At 42.1% G+C, this 25,000-nt stretch overlaps 1 protein-coding gene across 3 annotated transcripts in view; it reads left to right on the top strand.

The window, feature by feature from the left end:
- Positions 1–25,000, top strand: part of LOC307006927 (histone deacetylase 4-like) — a 68,552-nt gene that overhangs the window by 4,642 nt on the left and 38,910 nt on the right. Inside the window, exons 2-3 of one of the 3 annotated variants that reach the window (XM_079628454.1) lie at positions 4,852–4,973; positions 17,653–17,715. The exons of 1 other annotated variant lie outside the window; for it this stretch is intronic. In XM_079628454.1, the coding sequence (XP_079484580.1) occupies positions 4,952–4,973; positions 17,653–17,715 (85 nt within the window). In that variant the 5' untranslated portion in view covers positions 4,852–4,951. The remainder of the gene's footprint in view (positions 1–4,851; positions 4,974–17,652; positions 17,716–25,000) is intronic. One more of the 3 variants, XM_079628455.1, reaches the window with a different exon arrangement.

Genomic DNA, 25,000 nt, shown 5'->3' on the forward strand with positions numbered 1-25,000 from the left:
TCCGTCCCTTCCCGGGGATCGTCCCGCAGACTGCTGTAGAACTCGGGTCAGTCTGTTGCTTCAGAATCACAAGGTTCAGCACTATACAGTTCTTCATAAAAACATAAAACTTGTGAAGTAATTTCTCTCTTACCTGTTGTGTCTCTTCCACCAGACAATTTAGGATGATTAATTGACTTCTTTTCTCAAACCCTTTTCTGTTGAAGAGTCCATGCTGTTAAGCTGAGTGAATCTTGTTTGCACTATTGTTCCTCGATCTCTTTCTTCATGCAAGTTTTTCAGGAGAAAATTATATTGTTCGGGCAAATCCACACTTGTTCCACCGCTTTCACTTATGGAGCTATTCAATCTCATCATTTCTTGTTCCAGCTGTTCGATTTTCTTCTGAATTTCTTTTGTATTATTTTTTACATACTGCTGACAAAAAGACTGAATGTGGATTTTCCCAATGTCCCACCACTGACTTATGGATTTAAACTCCGTCTTTCTCTCTCTCCAAGCTCTCCAAAAGAAAGCGAATAAATGTACAAACGTACGATCTCGCAACAGAAGGTTATTAAAATGGCAATAAGATTTAAAGGTAGTTGTTATGATTCCTGTCTTATGTTCCCCTGGTGTGGACTTGTCCTGTCCTGTACCATGTGTTGTAGTCCCTTGTAGTTGTTCTTGTTTATTAGGCTCCCCGGGTGTTTCTGATTATCCACGCCCCCTTGTTATCTTGTTAGGGTCTGTATTTAAACCCTGTGTCTTGTTTCAGTGTTTGTGGGTTCTTGACTTTGTAATGTTGTTTGTTCTGTTCCCTAGTCTAAGTCTGTCTAATAAAGCTGCTGGACTTGGATCCTGCGTCCTCATTTGATTCAACTCTGCATCGTTACAGTAGTAGGCCTACTCGACGTTCTAATTGTGACAGAGACATAGAAATGGGCAGAAAATGGTGTAGGAAAATTGTTCCTCTTCGACATTTCTGAACATATATTCTGTCTAATCTAGCGCCCAATATTTTATTGGAGTCACACACAGAACCCGATGATCTCAGAGTCCCGGGTCACACACAGAACCCGATGATCACAGAGTCCCGGGTCACACACAGAACCCGATGATCACAGAGACCCGGGTCACACACAGAACCCGATGATCTCAGAGACCCGGGTCACACACAGAACCCGATGATCACAGAGTCCCGGGTCACACACAGAACCCGATGATCACAGAGACCCGGGTCACACACAGAACCCGATGATCTCAGAGACCCGGGTCACACACAGAACCCGATGATCACAGAGACCCGGGTCACACACAGAACCCGATGATCTCAGAGACCCGGGTCACACACAGAACCCGATGATCACAGAGACCCGGGTCACACACAGAACCCGATGATCTCAGAGACCCGGGTCACACACAGAACCCGATGATCACAGAGACCCGGGTCACACACAGAACCCGATGATCTCAGAGACCCGGGTCACACACAGAACCCGATGATCACAGAGACCCTGGTCACACACAGAACCCGATGATCTCAGAGACCCGGGTCACACACAGAACCCGATGATCTCAGAGACCCGGGTCACACACAGAACCCGATGATCACAGAGACCCGGGTCACACACAGAACCCGATGATCTCAGAGACCCGGGTCACACACAGAACCCGATGATCACAGAGACCCGGGTCACACACAGAACCCGATGATCTCAGAGACCCGGGTCACACACAGAACCCGATGATCTCAGAGACCACCCGGGTCACACACAGAACCCAATGATCTCAGAGACCCGGGTCACACACAGAACCCGATGATCACAGAGACCCGGGTCACACACAGAACCCGATGATATCAGAGACCCGGGTCACACACAGAACCCGATGATCTCAGAGACCCGGGTCACACACAGAACCCGATGATCACAGAGACCCGGGTCACACACAGAACCCGATGATCTCAGAGACCCGGGTCACGCACAGAACCCGATGATCTCAGAGTCCCGGGTCACACACAGAACCCGATGATCACAGAGTCCCGGGTCACACACAGAACCCGATGATCACAGAGACCCGGGTCACACACAGAACCCGATGATCTCAGAGACCCGGGTCACACACAGAACCCGATGATCACAGAGTCCCGGGTCACACACAGAACCCGATGATCACAGAGACCCGGGTCACACACAGAACCCGATGATCTCAGAGACCCGGGTCACACACAGAACCCGATGATCACAGAGACCCGGGTCACACACAGAACCCGATGATCTCAGAGACCCGGGTCACACACAGAACCCGATGATCACAGAGACCCGGGTCACACACAGAACCCGATGATCACAGAGACCCGGGTCACACACAGAACCCGATGATCTCAGAGACCCGGGTCACACACAGAACCCGATGATCACAGAGACCCGGGTCACACACAGAACCCGATGATCACAGAGACCCGGGTCACACACAGAACCCGATGATCTCAGAGACCCGGGTCACACACAGAACCCGATGATCTCAGAGTCCCGGGTCACACACAGAACCCGATGATCACAGAGTCCCGGGTCACACACAGAACCCGATGATCACAGAGACCCGGGTCACACACAGAACCCGATGATCTCAGAGACCCGGGTCACACACAGAACCCGATGATCACAGAGTCCCGGGTCACACACAGAACCCGATGATCACAGAGACCCGGGTCACACACAGAACCCGATGATCTCAGAGACCCGGGTCACACACAGAACCCGATGATCACAGAGACCCGGGTCACACACAGAACCCGATGATCACAGAGACCCGGGTCACACACAGAACCCGATGATCTCAGAGACCCGGGTCACACACAGAACCCGATGATCACAGAGACCCGGGTCACACACAGAACCCGATGATCTCAGAGACCCGGGTCACACACAGAACCCGATGATCACAGAGACCCTGGTCACACACAGAACCCGATGATCTCAGAGACCCGGGTCACACACAGAACCCGATGATCTCAGAGACCCGGGTCACACACAGAACCCGATGATCACAGAGACCCGGGTCACACACAGAACCCGATGATCTCAGAGACCCGGGTCACACACAGAACCCGATGATCACAGAGACCCGGGTCACACACAGAACCCGATGATCACAGAGACCCGGGTCACACACAGAACCCGATGATCTCAGAGACCCGGGTCACACACAGAACCCGATGATCACAGAGACCCGGGTCACACACAGAACCCGATGATCTCAGAGACCCGGGTCACACACAGAACCCGATGATCACAGAGACCCTGGTCACACACAGAACCCGATGATCTCAGAGACCCGGGTCACACACAGAACCCGATGATCTCAGAGACCCGGGTCACACACAGAACCCGATGATCACAGAGACCCGGGTCACACACAGAACCCGATGATCTCAGAGACCCGGGTCACACACAGAACCCGATGATCACAGAGACCCGGGTCACACACAGAACCCGATGATCACAGAGACCCGGGTCACACACAGAACCCGATGATCTCAGAGACCCGGGTCACACACAGAACCCGATGATCACAGAGACCCGGGTCACACACAGAACCCGATGATCACAGAGACCCGGGTCACACACAGAACCCGATGATCTCAGAGACCCGGGTCACACACAGAACCCGATGATCTCAGAGTCCCGGGTCACACACAGAACCCGATGATCACAGAGTCCCGGGTCACACACAGAACCCGATGATCACAGAGACCCGGGTCACACACAGAACCCGATGATCTCAGAGACCCGGGTCACACACAGAACCCGATGATCACAGAGTCCCGGGTCACACACAGAACCCGATGATCACAGAGACCCGGGTCACACACAGAACCCGATGATCTCAGAGACCCGGGTCACACACAGAACCCGATGATCACAGAGACCCGGGTCACACACAGAACCCGATGATCACAGAGACCCGGGTCACACACAGAACCCGATGATCTCAGAGACCCGGGTCACACACAGAACCCGATGATCACAGAGACCCGGGTCACACACAGAACCCGATGATCTCAGAGACCCGGGTCACACACAGAACCCGATGATCACAGAGACCCTGGTCACACACAGAACCCGATGATCTCAGAGACCCGGGTCACACACAGAACCCGATGATCTCAGAGACCCGGGTCACACACAGAACCCGATGATCACAGAGACCCGGGTCACACACAGAACCCGATGATCTCAGAGACCCGGGTCACACACAGAACCCGATGATCACAGAGACCCGGGTCACACACAGAACCCGATGATCACAGAGACCCGGGTCACACACAGAACCCGATGATCTCAGAGACCCGGGTCACACACAGAACCCGATGATCACAGAGACCCGGGTCACACACAGAACCCGATGATCTCAGAGACCCGGGTCACACACAGAACCCGATGATCACAGAGACCCTGGTCACACACAGAACCCGATGATCTCAGAGACCCGGGTCACACACAGAACCCGATGATCTCAGAGACCCGGGTCACACACAGAACCCGATGATCACAGAGACCCGGGTCACACACAGAACCCGATGATCACAGAGACCCGGGTCACTGAGTTTCTTCTGCTGAACACACATTACCAACATTCTGTAAAATATCTTCCTTTGTGTTCAGCAGAAGAAACTCATGCAGGCTTGATAGTTCGCTGTTCGTAGCGATGGCAGACGTGTGTGACGTGTGTGACGTGTGTGATGTGTGTGATGTGTGTTTGGTGGTCTCTCTCGCTGACGTTTGTGTTTGGCTTGTCTCTGTAGAGACTCCAGTCTGTGAATAAGAGCTGTCTGAGATCTTTATTAATGGATCTGTTGTCTGACAGCGGCCGGTGTGTCGAGACGAGGAGCAGAAATCCCTGCTTTGCTGGAACTACATCTGAAGATCTGAAAACATTTGACAGATCGTCAGCTGCTCCGAACATCATGTCTTCCCAGAGCCATTCAGGTGCGTGTCTCTTACGATTCTGACTAACTTCTGCGTTTTTCTGCTTGTAGTACATTTTGTTTTCTCCAGCGTGTGAGTAGAGGATGAGATTTAAAGTAATTGTCTATAAAACAGGGCTCCAGACTGCGACCAATTCGCCTTTGGCTAAGCCACGCCCTAGAATGTAGATTGACCAATCACAGCGCAGCCAAGAACGAGCTCCACAGAGGGTCCGACACTTTTTCACAGCGCTCCATTGACTTCAACGCAGGAGGCTCATAATTTTGGTCTCGGCAGGCTATTACGTCGTCGTTTTATAAAAAATATGGTTAAACGTTGTGCCTGGGGCATTTGTAACACAGATACGCGTTTCCCAGAGAGGTTGGAGGGGGTGTCCGTTTTTTCCCCTTCCCAAAACCGAAGTTAAATCCTGACATGTGTCGTCTTTGGATTAAACTGTGTGGATGTCCTCAGTCAGCGATGATTTATGCTGGTTTAGGTTATGATTTCGGTTCTCTGCCCTAATTGTTGATACGCTAGCACACGCTGCTAATAAATACAACTTTATACTCGCGTAGTCCGTTTGCTTTGTAAATAATAACGATTATAGAAGTGAATAGAGACCTACCCAGCTTTGCATGACAGTGTTTCTCCTGATATTGTTAGTCACAGCCTCCGTCTCGATTAGGATATGCTGTGGTTAATTTTTTGACTGTGACCGTTATGCTTTTGCCTCTATTTGGATGCCTTGTTGTTGTTGCGTTTCTCCGGTATGTCTTGAATAAAGCCTTCAAACGCGTACTGCAGACACTTCTGCCTACTTCTATCGGACACTTTATTTGCTGCTTTATAAAAGTTTGATAAAATTTCAGCAGGAAGAGCCGTCACAGCATAAGCCATGTTGATACCAAACCAGAGCCCAGATGAAGTTGTCGGAGGTAGCAACAGTAACTAAGGGGGGCGGGGCTTAGCCAAAGGTGAATTAGTCCTATTTTGCTATATTTATATAGGTCGCGCTGGCGTTGCAGAGCAGCGAATGCAGACAAAATGAAAGCGGGACGAAAATGCGCTACTCATTTGCTTCACGGACCGTTAATTAGTTTGGACCAATGATAGACCGCGAGTGCAGCGCCCCGAACATGCCAGTCGCGGGCCGATCTCGACCACGCGACACTGTTACTAGGAGGTCCAGACTCTGTGTGAGAAATCCATTGAATTCGCCTCAGAATTGATAACATCATCGCTGCGAGATCCAGTGAGAAACGTTCAGATTCAGAGTTCCCTGTTATAAACCACAGACATCAGATCTAACAGCGCTGACGTGGAACCAGGAGACACACGTAAGGCTTTCAGTCCACAAATGATTTGTTATTTTTAAAGTGATTACCAACACATTTTTTTGTTCATCCTTCACAGATTGTCCTAAAACTAAACATTTTAAGATGTAGGAAAACTCTTATTTAAACACTTATGTAATTAAGTGTATAAAAATAAATGTAATTACCATTGTAAACAGTAGGATGCTTATTGGCTATTTTCACTCCCTAATATATATTTTTTCACTCGTTTTGCTTTTTAATTAATATTAAGACATTATGAATGATAATAATGAGTTAATTTCATCTACACCCTAAATTAATGTTTATAGTCAGCCCCCGACGCTCTCTGCAGAAGTCCGGTGCTGCGGCCCTCAGGTGCCAGTCTGGAGCCTGTGAACTTAAAACTGCACATTGTAATATCTGTACGTTAAGTCTATTATTAAAGATTTTGTCAGCATTACCGTTATTTTGGGGGAAATTTGAATAATTGCATTGCAAGCTTGAAACACATGCTTTTGATGCTACACAAATAATTAAGGGACCAGAGACTTTCACGTTTCAATGAGCCTTGTGTATTACACCACACGTTGCAAGGGGAACATCTACAGTTCAGTTCAGACGCTTACAGTAGTGTCTTTGGCTACCAGAGTTCAGTCTTAAGCAGGGCCGGCCCGTCGCATAGGCAGTATAGGCAAATGCTAAGGGCGCCGGCGCCGTATACCCTAGGGGGGGCGCCAGAGCCGCGTTAGGAACCTTCCGCTTTTATTGTACTTCATTAACACTGCAACGAGTGGAGCAATAATGGGATTTACATGGCATTGACTTTCTCTTATAAATTCTTACTTTAACGTGACCGGGGGGAGTTGAAGGGATCACACATATACACTTAGTTCACGGTGCAGAACAAAACATGAGGCGCCACAAAGCAGGATGGGAAACCACCTCCACCAATCAGACTTCTTTTACCCGACATTCGGTTTTCGTTTTTATTGCGTCAAAAAAAGTTAATATGTCAAAGCGTCCCAAATGATCTGGAGCCCAGGGGAGGAAAAAAAGAAAAGAAGAGGAGGAAAAATGCGACAAAGACAAAGGTAATGTTACAGTAAAGATGATGTTAACGATATTATTTTGATGTTACAGAACGATGATCAATAATGCCATTAGTCATTAGCTTACATTGTTAGCTAAATCTATAAATAACCAGCGCTATCTGCTAGTTCTAACCAAAATATTAACAGTCAATGGTTCTAACAGATAAGCCTAGCGCTATTATTATGGAAAATAGTAATACGAGTACCTTCCTTGGACAAATGTGTAAATATTAGATCTAATCAGCAGGTGTATTAATGTTAATTTCATTGACATCATTATCTCACGTTTTCCCAGCTTGTAATAATCAATCAAAATACCATTAATAATCATAATAATAATTCCATAGTTGTAACGCCAGCTGTTAACTGTGTTACAGCTCATATTGTCTATACAAATAGATAAGATATATAAGATAGATAGATACGATAAGATAGATAAGATAAGATACTAATGTCTTATTTTGCACAGTGCCGTATTTCTATTGTATTTAAGTTAATGTCACTTGTTTACACTTTTCATTTCGGGAGTATTAAAATGTAATACTTTATGTAAGCTATCTATATTGTATTTCATATGTTAAGTAAAAAATTTTTATTTGTTTCTTTAATTATTATTATTATAATTAGTATTTTGAATGTGCAATTGTTTTAGTTAAATAAAAGAATGTCTAAAACAAAGCTATTAAGTTTCTTGTGAGTATATGTACACTAACAGTGCAAGTACTGCACTGCGATGCAAGGGGGCGCCACTTAAAATCTTGCCTAGGGCACCAATTTGGTTAGGGCCGGGCCTGGTCTTAAGAGTAGTAGGAGCCAGATAAACCAACTTAAGGTGCATTTACCGCCAACTACCGGACAGGAGTGTGGTCGTCGAAAATAGTCAGAGTTATTCACCTATGCGCATCTATACCTATGATATAAACATGTACATATTAAATACGGTAAAACAACCCCGTATTTTTGAGAAACCTCATAACTTGATTTTTAACACTTTTAGATACATCTCCTAAGAGATTAACTAAAGTAAGCGCTTTCCCTTCTTTATATAGAGCTGGTGTTAAACAACTACGCTCTTCCATGTAATTATTACACTCTATTAGGACGTGTCCAGCTGTTCCTGGCTGACCGCAACAATCACAGACTGTCTGATGTTTCCCTGACGGGACAAGATCTATTGAGTCCTGAATGGCCAATCCTCAATCGTGTCAGCACTGCCTCTTCTCTCCGGCTCCCATCCCTAACCCACTCCCACATTAGAAATATCAGAGAATGATACTCTGGATAGATTCCGATCTGGATTTAGAGCTTTTGTTTTTAAATGGGATATATATATATATATATATATATATAAATAAAGGTGATTCCGCAGCCGAAATCTGACAGGCGTAACTGCACTCTCCGATGTCCTGCTTTATCAGTCCTGTCCCGCTTCCTCTTCTGTTTACATCTGAGCATCACTCCAGCAGCTTAACTCTGGGATATTTATAGACGACGGATTCTGTGCCGATGGTTTCGGTCCCTCCAGACGCCAGCTAATCCTCCATCTGACTCCTGCTCGCCTCGCATCTGTTCCCAGCGCCGGAGCCTCAGATCACGCACGGAAGCTTGCACATTTTAATTGCACTCGGCCCGACAAACAAAAGAGCGCAGCCAGCCAGCGGGTGAGGGAGATACTGGATGTTCTGCCAGCGTCCGATCCCGGTGCACACAGGACCGCCACTGCCGTCCCACCTTTCACATCGCAGGCATTTGTCTGTGTGCATCCCGGACACTGATGTAAAGAGCCTAATCACATTGCGTCTAATTAAAGTGATGATTCGGCATGTTCCCGATTTTGCCTAATTGCCACATTCAGAAGTCCTCTCATGTGTCAGTGTTTTCATGCCTCTCATTGGCTCAGCGGCTGCTCGCTCGTTACAGAAGCCATGATCATCACCTGACAATATCAACCATTTTACTAGTTTTCCAGCTTATGTTCTTGTATATGTAATGATTGTTGTCAAGACTGACACTTCCTTCCTAGTACTGAGTAAATAAAAGATGAGGAGATGCTGCATCAATTATTTTGACAGTACGACGACTAGTAGCCGGGAAAAACTTTAAATTTATACTAAAATTTTCTTGCATTGTATAAACACTGATTTCTATGGTAGTGATAGAGGAATATCAAAATAGAGTCATTGAATCGTTCATTCAAAATAGACCGGAGCAATTAACATTGTGAACAAGATCTTCCTGTAAATGCTCTGAAAGTCCGAACCTTACAGAAAATGCTTTCACACTATAACGAACCAAACCTTTGTTCAGTTTGATCCGGACCGAGACTACCTCTTTTCATCGGACCAAATTTCGTCTGTTTGGTCCGGACCGTGTTCCGAGGGAGGTTTCACACCTGTAATTTTGGTTCGGATCAAACTGAAAAGTCCGAAAATGCGGACCAAACAAGGTTGGTGTGAAAGGGCCCTGAGGTACACGTAACGTTGACTGTTCTCCAGCTGTTTATGGGCCTCTTTCTGCGGTTGAAAAACACTTAATCGATCGATTTGATTACATTTCGGTAAGTTGACCTGTATCTTTCCAACTACCTATTGGTCATTCGTGTTTATTTATATTAACTAAGTTAGTAGTACAGATGACCGGTTCACGTGCCGCTTGAACTGAGATCTGTCACGTCACATTTACAAGCGCCAAAACTGTGTTTATTGTTTGAGTTTTGTAATTAAATTGACAGAATCTGAGAGTGTTTTATATCAATAGTACCGTAAGCTTCTCTGTCGGTGTCAGTGTCCTCTTTGCTTCGCGGTTGTCTCTGCGTGAGAAATGGATGTGTGGCGTGAGAGCGAGTGGAAAGTGACGACTGCGGCTGAGCAGAGTCTGAACTACAACCGAGTCTCACGGTGAACACGAGTCGAGAGAGTTGGCAGCCTGCAGATTCAGTTTGTAAATGTCTTTGGCGGGTGTGCTTGTGCAGCCGCGGTCTTGTTCATCTGCCATGTTGTTTGTGTATCTCTATGGCAAATGTGCTGAGCGCGTCCGGAACTACGGCAGCCCAGAGGGAGCGTCGGCGGATATTATAGAGAAAACTTCAATTTTTCATTGATTTGATTTTCATTCAAACATATCGACGTTCACTACACATTCGAGTTAATCTATAAAATCGATTTATCGCCCAGCCCTAGATGTGTCATTGTGTTTAGTTGTCTGTTCAGATGCGCTGAAGATCCAGAATCCTGCAGAGGAAGAGTTATGATGTTAAGATGTTAAGAGTTATTTTTAGACCTTCTGGACATTATTCTTTCTCCCGTTCTGTGGTTGGGGAAATGCTCATCCGTCTCATTAGAGCAGAAAGCTGAAGGACAGTGAACAGCACAGATGCTAAATCAGGATCTGACCCAGATCAGTTGGGAATAGGGTCTAGTCACAGATCACCTCCAGTAATGTCACTGCCACGGGGTTTTCCAGCATCTTCTCTGTCATGTATAATCAAAGCAACATACATCACATAAACAATTTATTCAGGTCTCATTTTTTTCAAGAGCAATATTTTCTTATTAGCGTACATTAATATAGCAAAACTTTTACCAATGAATTGGCCTCTACAAAATTTTATTTATTTATTTATTTATTTATTTATTTATTTATTTATTTATTTATTTGACATGGACATACAATTACATTGGACGAACCATATGCATTTGATTAAGTGTGTTAGCACACACCTGTCCACGGGAGGCTTTTGGAGATAAAATACAGTAACAAGACTAGTAAACAAAGTAATGCTAAAAATACTAACAGAAAAGGATAGCTAATATACCATATAATTACAGAGAAAAGAAAAAACAAATTGCATACGTAAATTATAAAGCAGAAGCATCAGAGTCAGAGAATATCATTATTATTCATGCGAGCACCGCTGTTTGGTTTTTAGCCATTGTTTAAGTCCTCTGTTAAAAGCTTTGCCATCGGTCTCTAGTTTTAAATCAGTAGGCAAAGCATTCCAGAGTTTTGGCCTCTTTACAGAGAAAGTAGACTGACCAAAGGAGGTCTTACACTTTGGGACTAAACAGTCACCTCTGATAGTGGCTCGTGTGTTCGCCCCATGAGAGCTTTGGCGTCTACTGACTCATTTAGAAAACAGCGGTGAAACATGATTATTTAGACATTTGTGAACCAGTTTAATATAATTAAAATCAATAAAACTGTCAAAGCCAAGAAGCTTATGCTTTCTTAGAACATCACAATGATGCAATCTCACAGGTTTACGGTCCATGATTTTTATTGCCTGTTTGTAGAGTGAGAGAATCGGTATTAATTTATTTGGAGAGATTTGTGACCATGATGTGACGCAATATGATAGGTGTGAAAATATCATTGCATGCATGTATAGTTTAGCAGTGTGACAGGACAAATCCCTTCTTATAAAACGAAAACACTTTATATTTGGTCTGACCTTCTTGCAGATGTACTTAAGATGATTATCAAATTTTTAATTTTTATCCAGAATAATCCCAAGGTACTTGACTTCATTGACTGCTTCTATTGCTTCATTTTTTATGTGTACCTCAAATATATCGCTTATCGGCCTATTTCGTATAGAGAAAGACATGGAAACTGTTTTCTTAACATTTAGCGATAGATGAGATAACTCGAGCCAGTTAGAGATATTCTTTAATGCTGTTGTCAGGTGTTCAACTGCCAGACTGGGTGTTTTAGTGGAAACATGGACCACAGTGTCGTCTGCATACATCTGACAGTTTACGCCCGGACAGCATTTTGGTAGGTCATTTATATACATTGTAAACAGCAAAGGGGCAAGTACAGACCCTTGCGGTACTCCCATGTTGTTGGCTTGCAGAGGTGACTTCACCCCATTGACTCTGACACATTGCTGTCTCCCGCCCAAATAAGACCTAAACCACTGCAAAGCTTCTGAAGACATTTTAAATTGATTTAATTTATGTAGCAAGATACTGTGATTAACAGTGTCAAATGCCTTTTTTAGGTCCAGGAACACCGCCCCAACAACATTTCCTTTATCCAGTGATTCTTTCTTTTTATTGATCAAATAACAGTTAGCTGTTTCGGTGGAATATTTGTCTCTAAATCCAAACTGTAATGGATAAAGCAACTGATTAGACTCTAAATGTTCCGCTTATTGCTCGGCGACAATCTTTTCCAGAACTTTTGAGACTACAGGAAGGATAGCAATAGGCCTATAATTGCTTGATATTTCCTTATCCCCCGATTTGTAGACCGGTGCAATTATTGCTGTTTTCCAGCTCTCTGGGAACATATTTGTTTGTATTGACAAATTGACTAAATAAGTGACTGGCTCTAACAGACAGCTTTCATATCTCTTAATTAATGCAGCAGGTATGTTGTGTATGTCCTTAGACATGGAGTATTAAAAGTATTAAAAACATTTGCAATAGCCGCATTACTGTGAATCAGATTATGACAGACTTTAAGACCATTTATTTTTAAGTGTTTTTGTCTACTTGAATTAGTTAGTCTATTTATATGTTGCCACAATTTAGAACTATTGCCACTGGCTTCTTCAATTAGTTTAGCGAAATAGTTAGTCTTAGCCTTTCGCAGCTCTGATACTACCTTGTTCCTCAAGCCCGTATAAATAAGGTGGTCAGTATTAGTTTTTGTTATTAAGGACTTTTTAAGAGCATAGCAAATGGCATAGCAAGAAGTCCTGTTCATAACAGACATGAGAGGAACTAGCGACTCTGTGGCGTCTTTAATTGTAGAAATGTGGAGATGTTCTCCGAAGTGCTCTGCCAGACCTGAAGCCTTTACCAGAACTTAATATTTTACTCGCTCATTGTAGCCTGCAAATGCATGCGATTGAGTTCAAGTGAAATTTCAAGTGAAACATTTTTTTACCTTTTAACTCATTCTTACTGTTGGATAGAGTGGCAATGGATGTTGGGCTCTAACTGCAGTGCTTTAGGTATGAGTGTGTGTGTGTGTGTGTGTGTGTGTGTGTGTGTGTGTGTGTGTGTGTGTGTGTGTGTGTGTGTGTGTGTGTGTGTGTGTGTGTGTGAGAGAGAGAGAGAGAGAGAGACCTACAGCAGCTTCTAACTTCAGCTTAAAGGGTTCTTTAGCTTTTTTAAATCTAGACTTAAGACTTTAAATGTCTAGTCTGTAAACTAGTCTGAAAAACTCTTTAGTTAAACGTAAACTCTAACAGAGAACACAGCCTGATTGATCTGGAGGAGGTCTGACAGTGTAGATGAAGACTTGCCTGTGTCTCAAACACATATCAGCGCTGGGGTGGGGTGTGTGTGTGTGTGTGTGTGTGTGTGTGTGCTCAGCGTGATGTCAGTCTAACCCTTCGGTCTGAGAGATGTTGCTGTGGACAAAAGCGGCTGCTCAGTGGTTGGCTGAATGTTTGCGTTGGGAATGGCTTTTTTGCATGCCACTTAGGAAACTCGCCTCCGTTGTGCCATCATTCTCATGACCAAAACAAGGCTGACATGCGGTTTTATTGTCTTGTGGTTTTCTGAAGGTGCTTTGCTCTATGAAACTGAGCTCAGGTTTCATTCCTGTTGCTGGTGCGTAACCACAGCTCTCTCATCACGGTAGCAGTGAAACATTGATATGCAAAGTGATACATTTAGTCATCTTGGTTTAAATAACCACAGCATATCAGTTTCACGTATGGATTTCAGGCTGTGTGTGTTCCTCATACATTGCATTTCCCATGCAAATCACTAAAAGTGTTTTTGTCTGTATGGTCTTTTGGAACAGAGTGGCCAGTCTTGATCTATATGAAGGGAAAATATTAGGGCTGGGAATCGACCAGAAAATTAACTAATTAATTGCACAATTTGCTGTAATTAATTGTAATTAATTGCATTTCCCCCAAGCTTGTAATCATCAATATTTAAAGATAGAATCACCTAATTAAATTAAACAACACAGAAAAGAAAAGGAACAGAAAATAGCCCTATATTAAAATAATAGTAAACATCAATATATCAATATATTATTCTTCATTCATTTCCTAGCAACATAGTCAGATTTAAAAAAAAAAAAATATTATCAAAATAAAGTATAGTCCTACACAGGAGTCCGGATGCAATCCATCAAGGTCTGAATGGAATCGCCAGCTTTCAACAGCAGTTATAGCTGTGTATCATCGGCATGAAAATGGAATAAAACATTGTGCTTCTTAATAATATCCCCCAGCGGACGCATATATAAGTTAAAAAGAAGCGGACCCAAAATAGAGCCCTGAGGTACTCCACTAATAATAGGAGCAGAAGATGAAGAGAACTTGCCTATCTCCACAGAAAAAGACCTGTCCTTAAGATAAGAACTAAACCACCGTAAGGCTGTACCTGTCATAAATTGCGTGGAAGCAAAGGTGGTAGTCGGATCTAAATGCAGCAGTAGACTTTAATTAACATAAACCCGGGTAAACTCAGAACAGATCAAGATACTCGTGGACCATACATACATTCAATAACTGACAACGAACAAAAGAGTACACAGGATTTAAATACACAGAGGGGATCAGGGAACGAGACACAGCTGGGGCAAATGAGAACGAGCGGAACCATACAAACTAACAGAACAACACACCTGAACAAGGGACCTAATAATTAACATGACTAGGGATAACAGAATACAATTAACAAAGCAGAGAAACAAGGTACAAACTGAATGCAAAAAAAAACAAAGACAGTGAAACCACACACATGACATAAACAACACGGTTACAGTACCCTTCATACCGGATAAATACTCTAAACGCCTAATAAGAATGTTATGATCTACTACAGTATCAAAGACAGCTGTAAGATCAAGTAAGATCAATACAGCATTTATCAGCATCGACTGTGAGTAAAATGTCATTGAGCACTTTTAGCAAGGCAGACTGCTATGATGGGCAGTTAAACCAGATTGAAAAGGTTCTAATAACTTGGCTGCATTTAAAAACGAGTTAAATTGAGAAAGCACGACTTTTTCTAAAGGTTTTGATAAAAATGATAGCTTAGAGACAGGCCGATAATTATTTAAGCAACCCTCATCCAGACCTTGTTTCTTAAGCAAAGGTGGAACAACCGCATGCTTAAAACTATTTGGGACTAAAGGGCCAATTATAGGAAAAGCTTTATAAGCTTTATAATCTCTGAATAACATCAAGTGGAGTGGTAGTTATCTTCATCTTGTTAACCAGCTCACATAATTCCATTAAAGAGACATGCTGAAAATTATGAAAGGAAAACGGACTAGCCAGCAAATTCAAAGATAGATTTGGAAGCTGTAAAGTGAAGGATGAACGAATAGCTGTCACTTTATCAGCAAAAAACTTAAAACATTTCTCACAAAGTTCTGCCGAAAATTCCCCATGAAATTGGCAAATTGGATTAATTACTGAATTTATCGTAGAAAATAAAACCCTAGGTCTATGACAGTGTCTAGCAATTCATTCAGGAAATATGTTGTTCTAGCTGACTTTGCAGCACTCTAAAACTTAATCACATTCTTTCAAAATCTCAAATGACACAGTTAAGCGATCACGCTTCCATCTCCTCTCCGCTTTACAACCTTGACATGTTCATTTACCTGAATGGTTACCTTGACTTGTTCAGACCAGTAGAGAAGATTCTTCAACGGACTGTCTGTTTTCAAGGTGGATTAAGTCGGCTTTTTGGGCCGTTTTATGTTGTAAATACTAGCATGAAGGGGGGTGCCATATCATACCGTCCTCGATAATACCGATATACATTTTTACATGATAAAAAAATGTCATATCGCGATATCAATGATATAGCGACGTGATGACGTATGGCGCATTTACGTTCCTTAGCGCGCACAGCAACAACACCTGAGTAAGAGCAAGAGCAGCCCGTCAGCCTCCGATGACGATTTCGCACATAAAAAGGAGCTACTTCAAACACACCGTCGAGTACAACCAAACTTTCTCTGAGACGCAATTTCACAAACAGCTTGAGTTTTCAGCGGTGCTGCCGCGTCTTCTCTCGTCTCTTCTTCTTCTCGTTCTCGCGCTGCCGGCGGCGATACTACACTCTCGCGTTCAGGAGTCGGGACATGACTGAATTGTCACTTGCACCATCGAGCCGTCTGTGCATTGTAACTAAAGTTTATAATTTTCACGTCTTCTTAAGTCTTATCAGTTTAAACTTTCAAGCGATTGTAAACGATCCAGTACTCGCGCGCTCTCTGAGAGATGGTGTCTCTGTGTGCATACATACAGTAAAGCCGGCTCACAAACAGCTCGCGAGTCACAATTTATTTTTCGCGGATTATATCACTTTGATGGGAAAAACCCTTCCGCAAAATTCCGGTCTTGGTAAATATACTCGTAAACACAGTCGGTTATGTATAAAACACATGTGACCGTGTGTCAGATAATGAAAACCGCACTAGCAGTAAAAGTGAAGCCATACGCGTCTGTCATTAATGTTGTAGTCGAAACAACAAAAGATAGCTTTAATTGTAAGGAATGAGAATGAATAGCCTATGTATTTATTTTAGTCACTAATCAGAACTAAAAGACGATATTTGTTTATATTTGATTACTTTATTCAGTTTCTGTAGTATTTCTGAATACTAGTGTTAGACCTACCCAAAAACTTTTTTCTTTATTTGTATCTTTATTATTTTGTATAATTTTTTATACTTTTTTCAATTTAATTCAAAGATTGAAATCAAGCTTCCTTGTGTTGTGTTCCCCTCTCTCTCTCTCTCTATCTCTCTCTCTCTCTCTCTCTCTCTCCCTTTCTCTCTCTCTCTCTCTCTCTCTCTCTCTCTCTCTCTCCCTTTCTCTCTCTCTCTCTCTCTCAGGGGTATTTATAGCCGGGTCTTGCTGTGTTGGGCTGCTGTGAAGAAGTGAAAATCCTTTTCATGTTCTCTGTTATTACCATCTGCTGCTTTACTCCTCATTTACACTGTTATTTACCACACTGCCGCTCAGCTACCATCACTGGACCACTTTACTTGTAATCTTCACTTGTAACGCCTGACTGCCTCTGTACTTTACAAACCTTCGCAATTGGCTCACTTTTTCAGAATAAAAGTTTAATAAACAATGACCAGTTTAAGTTTAATGAACAATAAACACCAACAACTGTGTGTTTTCAGGAAAAAGCTGAAATATCTAAATGTTAGAGAGGTAGAAAACTTTTTCTCCTAAAATATGAAACATTTATGATTTATGTGTTGCTTGCTGAACATTTCCTCCTAGTGACTGTGAATATAGAATGTTTTGCCAGTGAATCATGTTCCGTTTCTGTTGTTTTGTCTCAGACTCTCAGATGGATCAGACTGTGGAGATTTTGAAGCCGTCAGCGTTCGACCACATTCCCACAGGTAAGACGATCAATGTCTTACCGTGATCCTCAACAGAGTAAAAAACATGATATACATACAGATGATAAAATGCAACCAATTACACAGTTGTAGATAATTAGAATAGACAAATAAACTGCATTAAAAAAAATTATGGGGGACACACACGCTTCCCATATTCTAGACTCAGGCGATATTTATATTTATATTTATTCATACTACTCAAAATACTGTAAATATGTTCATAATCTGTAAATGTTTATTCGGGCTAAACCCAACTGTGACCCTACTTTTATACTATTTTAAATGTTTATATTTTATTCTTAGAATTTGTATTTGTATTATATGTTCTTGTTGTATTTGTATGTGTGCACTGGAAGCTTCAGTACCAAGAAAAAATCCTTGTCTGTGCAGCACACTTGGCAATAAAGCTCTTTCTGATTCTGATTCTGATATTTCTACTTGTTGCTGTCAAGTCTGTGTCCAATCAAACTGTACAAGTATTTTAGCACAAATTCATCTGTCATTTTGTAGAATCTTGTCAAATTAAACTGATTTTAAGGACATTTTTGTTGCTTTTGTATGACAAACTGTTTTTGCTAAAATGAGTCTAACACTTAGCGCTACTAAAGGAGCTGTTTATTTTGGTATAGTAACTGATAACAAGAGATGTGAGATGTACTGATTATCGTCTTGGGCATCTGTTGGGAAACAGTCAAACATCTATATTATGTGCTGTCTGACTCTCCAACTGCCATTGAGGGATTGTGAAGATATTTATTCAGTTTACTGTCTTATATTTTTGTTTGTATGTATATTTTTGCAAAACTGGAGGAGCTGTGACTACGTATCTGGACGATTGTGACACACAGATCATTCAAACATGTTGTGACTTTATCTGTTGTGTCTGTTGGATTGTTTTGTGTTCTCAGCACTTTTAATGCTGTGTTTGGCAGAGACGAACAGTAGCTGGCTTGATATATTAATTTCATCCCAGCGTAACACCTTGATTTAGCACACTGAATTATAGATGAGGTCTTACAGAGATGGTGACAGATGAGCATTAGCGTTTCAAAACCGCAGTGCAACTAAGGATGCCAAAAAAAAGCAGTGATGGCTAAAGTGTGTGAAGGATTATGTGTATTTTCAGTCATCTTTAGTCAGATGCATTTAAATTGTGACTGTGCCCCATATGCAATCGACTCTATCTGTGTCTGTGAAGGTGTGAACCAAATGGCCCATACAGACGTAAGGCCAATAGAAACTGATGGGTGTGAATGACAAAGAAACAACATTGCTGTTTCCTTTGTATGTAGCCCTTGTGTCTTCATGTATAAAAAAGTTCTGTCACACAGACAGAACTTTGGGTTACGATTATTTGAAGTCCGACACGCGAACATTGCTGCTGAAGAACTGTGCTACACTACTACCTTCAATAAATTATTTCCCCACAAGAACTCTGGCCAAGCTTACTTATTTTATGTATTAGAGAAATCGAATAGATTGGCGAGCCACCCTAATGACCACTCGGCCAATACAGCAAAATCTAACAATTTGTCTGGCGAGCCAGCCAGGTGGCACTGACAAGAAGAAACCTCACCAACTGCAACAAGAAGGAAAACGTAAGAGTCTAGGAGATTCTACAGTTTTTAAGCTGAAAATCAACAGATTACATCCGTGGACACAATTTATTTGAATCAACTGGATCCTGTCTCAAATATCCTAATTTGGTGAGTGAAACTTATCAGCTCTCTTAATAATAATTGAAAAGAATAATAAGTAAACCAGTAAAGATTTGTAGTGTAGTCACATATACAGTGTATTGCTGAGAATTTTAGGCTTGAGCCTTTCTCATGAGTCTGTAGGAACCTTTTAAATTATTTAGTTAATTCTCCTGAGACTGTAGGAGCTATAGAAATAAGTTGGGGTTAGCTTGGCCCTGTTCTCTTGAGTCTGTAAGAATCATTTAAGAAAGAGGTTTAGTCCGGTCTCATGAGATTGTAGGAGCCATTGAAATGTAGTACACGGTTTAGTCCTTTCTCTGGAGTCTGTAGGAATTGTTAAAGCAACAATTTAGTCCATTCATCCAGAGACTGTTGGAGCCGTAGAAAGAATTGGGACTGATTATTGCTGCAAGAATAGGGAATTCTTGACTTGGTGCTAATTCAGTAGCCACTATTTTCATTTTTAAATAAATGTTCTAACTGGGTTAGAAGAAGATGGCATAAAGTCATTATGATGAAAGATCCGGAAAGATTTAAATAATATTTTCTAAGGGACAAATTAATAAAGTAATTAAGCCTTCTAAGCTAGGACTCAGGATTTTCAGAAATGAAACGGAAAATTAGTCTGAAAGTAAATATTTTGTCTTAAATGTAGTATTGAAATCTAAGCTGAATTAGAAAACTAATGATTTGTCTGTATAACTGAAATGGACAGTCTGAAAGACTGCTGAGAATTTAATCAGAATAAGCACCTTTAACGGCTCTAATACCTTTTGTTTTGTTCCCACACCTCTGAGGGCACTTCTCCTGTACTTGCCGTGGCTGAGTTTGCACGAAACAATGGTAATGGCCATGCACTGAGGCCAACAACAGAAAGACATGGAACAGAACCTCCAAATGTTACCATTAATCAGACGATGGACAGTATGAATGCATATTTGAGCAAAAGGCTGGGACTGAGGAAGTGCCATGATGAAATGTGCCAGAAGTACATCATCAAGCACTCAGAGAGTGGACTATGTGCCTTGCCGAACATTAAAAGGGCTTATGGAAAGATGCAACGCTTAAAGGTACACCGTGTAGGAATTTCCCCCATCTAGCGGTGAAATTGTATTTTGCAACGAATAGTGCTCTCTAAGCGCCTCGCTTTTTAAAATGCGTGTTGCAACTATGGTAGCCGTTATGTATCAAGAAGCTATGACAACATGTCTTCCAATAGCACTTCATCGAGTTTTCTTTCAGGTGATGAGGTTCGTTATTTCAAACAAACTGCAACTTGACACACAACGAACAAACGTATGTTACAGTTTGAATCACAGACTGTAAAAACAACCAAGCAATGAAAAAAACCTGTAATTTAGACCATAACATTGACTTACCTGTCGAGAAGAAAGCAGGCAACTTCAGCGTCCCTTTCAAAGTCCGATTAGCTCTTTCCACCTGTGAAAAGCTATCCCGATATTTACCCTGTTTTTTTTTTTATTTGCAGGTCACGTTTCATTTTAAATTAAATTTTACACTTTTTTTGGCGACGAGGATTCCTTCTCCTGTGGCTCGACATAAGTATGATCCTGCATTGTGAAGTACCTTGCAGTGCAGCCTTTCAAATTTGTCAAATTTGCAGCGTCTCACTGATCTCCTTGTCCGTTTCAGCTGGTTTCAGTCACGTGACGCTGGCTGTGAACGAAAACGCATTGTGGAAACACGTTGAGGTAGGCTAGTGCTTTTTGTCCCTCTCTGCTATTATAGTTTTTCAAAATGGCAGAACGGCATGGAAGCCCTCCATGGACTTACCCGTCCAATGTAAATAAAGTTAAGAAATTCTTCGCTTACGAGGATAAGTCAGATCATTGGCAGAGGTAATTTTACACCAATGAGGACATATTTATGAATAAAGACATTGATTTTAGGTAATAAAATACTTAAACTACACAGTGTACCTTTAAGGACAAACACCAACAGAGATGGCTTGTCTGTGGTTTTGGTAAAACAAATCCTACAGCATCGACAGAAGTGTGAGATTAACAAATCATAGCGTGAGTACAATGCAGAGAACGCAAAGGTTCGAGCACTGGCTGAACAATTGCAGCATGAAAAGGACAAAGAAAGACTGTTAAATGAGGATGCCAAATTGCCGACTTTACTCTCCAAACAACTGGAATCAAGATCTTTAAGCAGCTCTGTTGACAGTGAATTTTGGCTGAATTTTCTGAAATTGACAATGAGGAGGAGTATGAGGAGGATGGCCAGAGACAAACTCGCATTGTGACAAAAGTCGTAAATAAATATGTTCCTTATGGAACATGCCAACCAGCTAAACCAAAGCAAGTTGACAAATGGTCAAAAGAATTGCCAGACGTGTGCAAGTAACCACGGAAAGCTTGGCAATTTCTTCAACGCATACAGAAAATTTACAATTTACATCCACTAGACGGAGTAATGATTGCTAATGTGAACTTAAGGGACAATGACCAAAAGAGACTAACAGAAAGTATTGAAAGTAGGATTGGTGAGTCTCAAGAAAACATTGAGGCTGGATGGGAAGCTGTACAAAACTTTTTGTTCCAGCTGAAACCTGCATAAGTTAACTGGGATAAAATGTCTTCTTGCACGCTGAAGAACGGAAAATCTGTTCCAGAGTGCGAAGAACGCTTCAGACAAATTTGGTTGGAACATGCTGGTTTAAATGACAGTGAGGATCTTGACAAGGACACTAGCATGCCTCTGAAAACTGCTTTTGTAAATGGACTGAAACTTGGAAAGTTGGAAATGGAAAATGGAAAGTTTCAAAAGCCCTCAAAATCCGATATGACGACTGGAACAGTGTTGGAACTAGCGGTGCAACGGTACAGATAGCCCACGGTACGGTCCGTACCTCGGTTTTTGGGCCACGGTCTCGGTTCGGTTTCGGTACATGTTTTGTGCAGAAAGAGACTGCTATTTCATCCCAAAAATATTGTATTTTTCTTATGAGCATAAACAGAATGTCACAGTAGGAAGAACATCAATGTGTATGGAATAAATTAACACTCTAGTCTGTACTGAACAACACTAAGTAATACAACCTCTTCAACTATCACTTATGAAATACAAAATGTAAACAAACACACTTTAGAATATTCAAGTGGATCCCAATACAAACCTTGATAACTGGTATATGAAGTGATCAATGTGAAAGTGCACTTTTACCTTTAACAAACATAAATTAGCTTGTGCTTTGAATAAAAAAAAAAAGCAGAGCAAAATAATATAATAAAAAAATACTGCATTCAGGATACAAAGTGCAATGTTATTTACTCATCCACTATTGAGAGATTCTTGTGCAAAAAGATGAGTCTATCAACACTGTCTGGTGCAAGGCGAGACCGGTTGGCACTAACGATGTCCCCAGCAGTGGAGAAAATTCTCTCACTAGGAACTGAAGTCCCTGGGACACAGAGGAGACGTTTTGCCGCTTTTGCTACATGAGGGAACTTGCACTCATTGGTCTTCCACCGCATGAAAGGAAGGGTTGCGTTTTTTTGGGCTTATTAAAAAAATATGTTTGCTTGTTAGGAAAATCTGACAAGCAACTTCGTTTTCTTTACATCTATGGTCACGGTTGCCGTTTTCACAATCTTGATTTTGACATTGATTGACACTGTCTGCTCACAGCTATAGCCAATCAGTGCAATAATATAAGTGCTGTGGCATAATTCGTCAAAACATTCCGCCGAATCCGCCCCCAAATCCCCCTCATTGGAGGAAAAATCATGTTCAACGTGCAGGCGCGCGCGACGCTGTAAGCTATGATAGACGTAAATAAATACACACATTTCAATTTCTACAAACAATACCTCCAACGAAGTGGTCCAAGTATGGCAAAAAGTACAACAAAGACTGGGAAAAGGATAAACAACTTAAAGACTGGATACTTCAACTGGTTGGTGATCAGAGTAAAGCGATGTGCAGGTACTGTAAAACGGAGATTCGTGCTCACCATGGAGACCTCCTACAACATGTAAGCACAGAAAAACACAAGCGGAATGCCAAACCATTTTTTAAATCCTTTTTTTCCTAATCCGTTTATCCTTTTGTAATAAAGGAGTTGTTTCAGTTTAATATGTTGCAGGCTCATTTATTGGTAATAAATAATAAATGATAATGCTGAAATTAAATAATTTAATAATATTGGGCGTGTTTTGGGCTTGTTTTTGAAGTTCCAGTTGCTTATTTGTCTTGCGAGAGTTGGCAACTGTGGCGGGCTTTCGTCTGCCTGGACAGGCAAACGCACGCACCTGATGGCGTGTAAAGCAAAAACTAAAAGGATCAGCACGAACTAAATGGCAAAACCGAAGTCCCGCGGGACACGAGGGTAGATTGTCCCGTTCAGGGCTGACCGAACGGTCTGGGATTTTACCGTGTACCGTTGCATCCCTAGTTGGAACATCTTTTAATCAGATTGTGGAGTGGTCAGCAAAGATTAAAAGAACACATGAAGTCAAACTCCATGAACTCCAGACCATGTCATATAAAGATAATAGACATTCAAAAACACAAGGAAGATTGCAGGTATTGCAACGAAGAAGGACACTGGGTTTGTGATTGCAAGCTGAGTTTAAAACCTCAAAGTGATGACGAGGACAACCTGTTGAAGAGGTTTCAGCAGTTGACAGCCAAACAAAAACAGACTCTTCTAAAAGCTGTGGGAAACTGAAGAGCCTCTCTCTGCAACACCAACTAGTGACATCTCATCCAACAACTGATGGACTCCATGTGTATGCAAAAACGACAAATGAAGACAAATGACAATGTGAAGCGACAAATGAAGCAAATACACTGATTGGCTTCATCACTGTCTCCTCTCCACCAGTAAGCTGGTGTGTGGTGGGTGTTCTGGCGCAATATGGCTGCCGTCGCATCATCCAGGTGGAGCTGCACACTGGTGGTGGTTGAGGAGATTCCCCCTTCCATGTAAAGCGCTTTGAGTGTCCAGAAAAGCGCTATATAAATGTAACAAATTATTATAAGACACCACCCCAAAGTTAAAAGCATACACAGACATCTCATCAACTGAAGCCAAAGATGATTTCCCAGTAGACGGTGCTGCTAAACAAGCCGTAAAGTAGAGAGGTGCACTTACAGCGGCATTAAGACAACTCCAGCACGTTTTGCCATGTAAACTAATTCAAGATGAAGCATCCAGAAAACAAATGTCATCGTTGATGGAAGCTAAAAGAAAACATGCAGTAAGGATGACCACAAGGAAATTGGACTATGCCCTTTTGAACATGTCACCGGCCGGCCCATGTCCAATGAAAACCTAACATCTGACAGCCTTGCCCAAACTGATGAAAGACTCAGCCTGGCAGTACACAATGCCAATAATCAATTTTCACCACTAGAATCCAGGAGGGAAAGCCCACATGAGAATCTCATGGTAACTGATGAAGCAGTTAAGGCGCAGAGAAAATATGAGTGGACTGATGTGAGCCATTGGAATTGGGATCAACTGAAGCCATTGGGAAAACTGAGGCATCAGTGTTAGGGTGGTAAACATACTTTGAGCACATTTGAAGATGCGAGGGATTGTTTCGCAACAT

This window comes from Phoxinus phoxinus (assembly GCF_949152265.1).
Source record: "Phoxinus phoxinus genome assembly, chromosome: 11".
Lineage (NCBI taxonomy): Eukaryota > Metazoa > Chordata > Actinopteri > Cypriniformes > Leuciscidae > Phoxinus > Phoxinus phoxinus.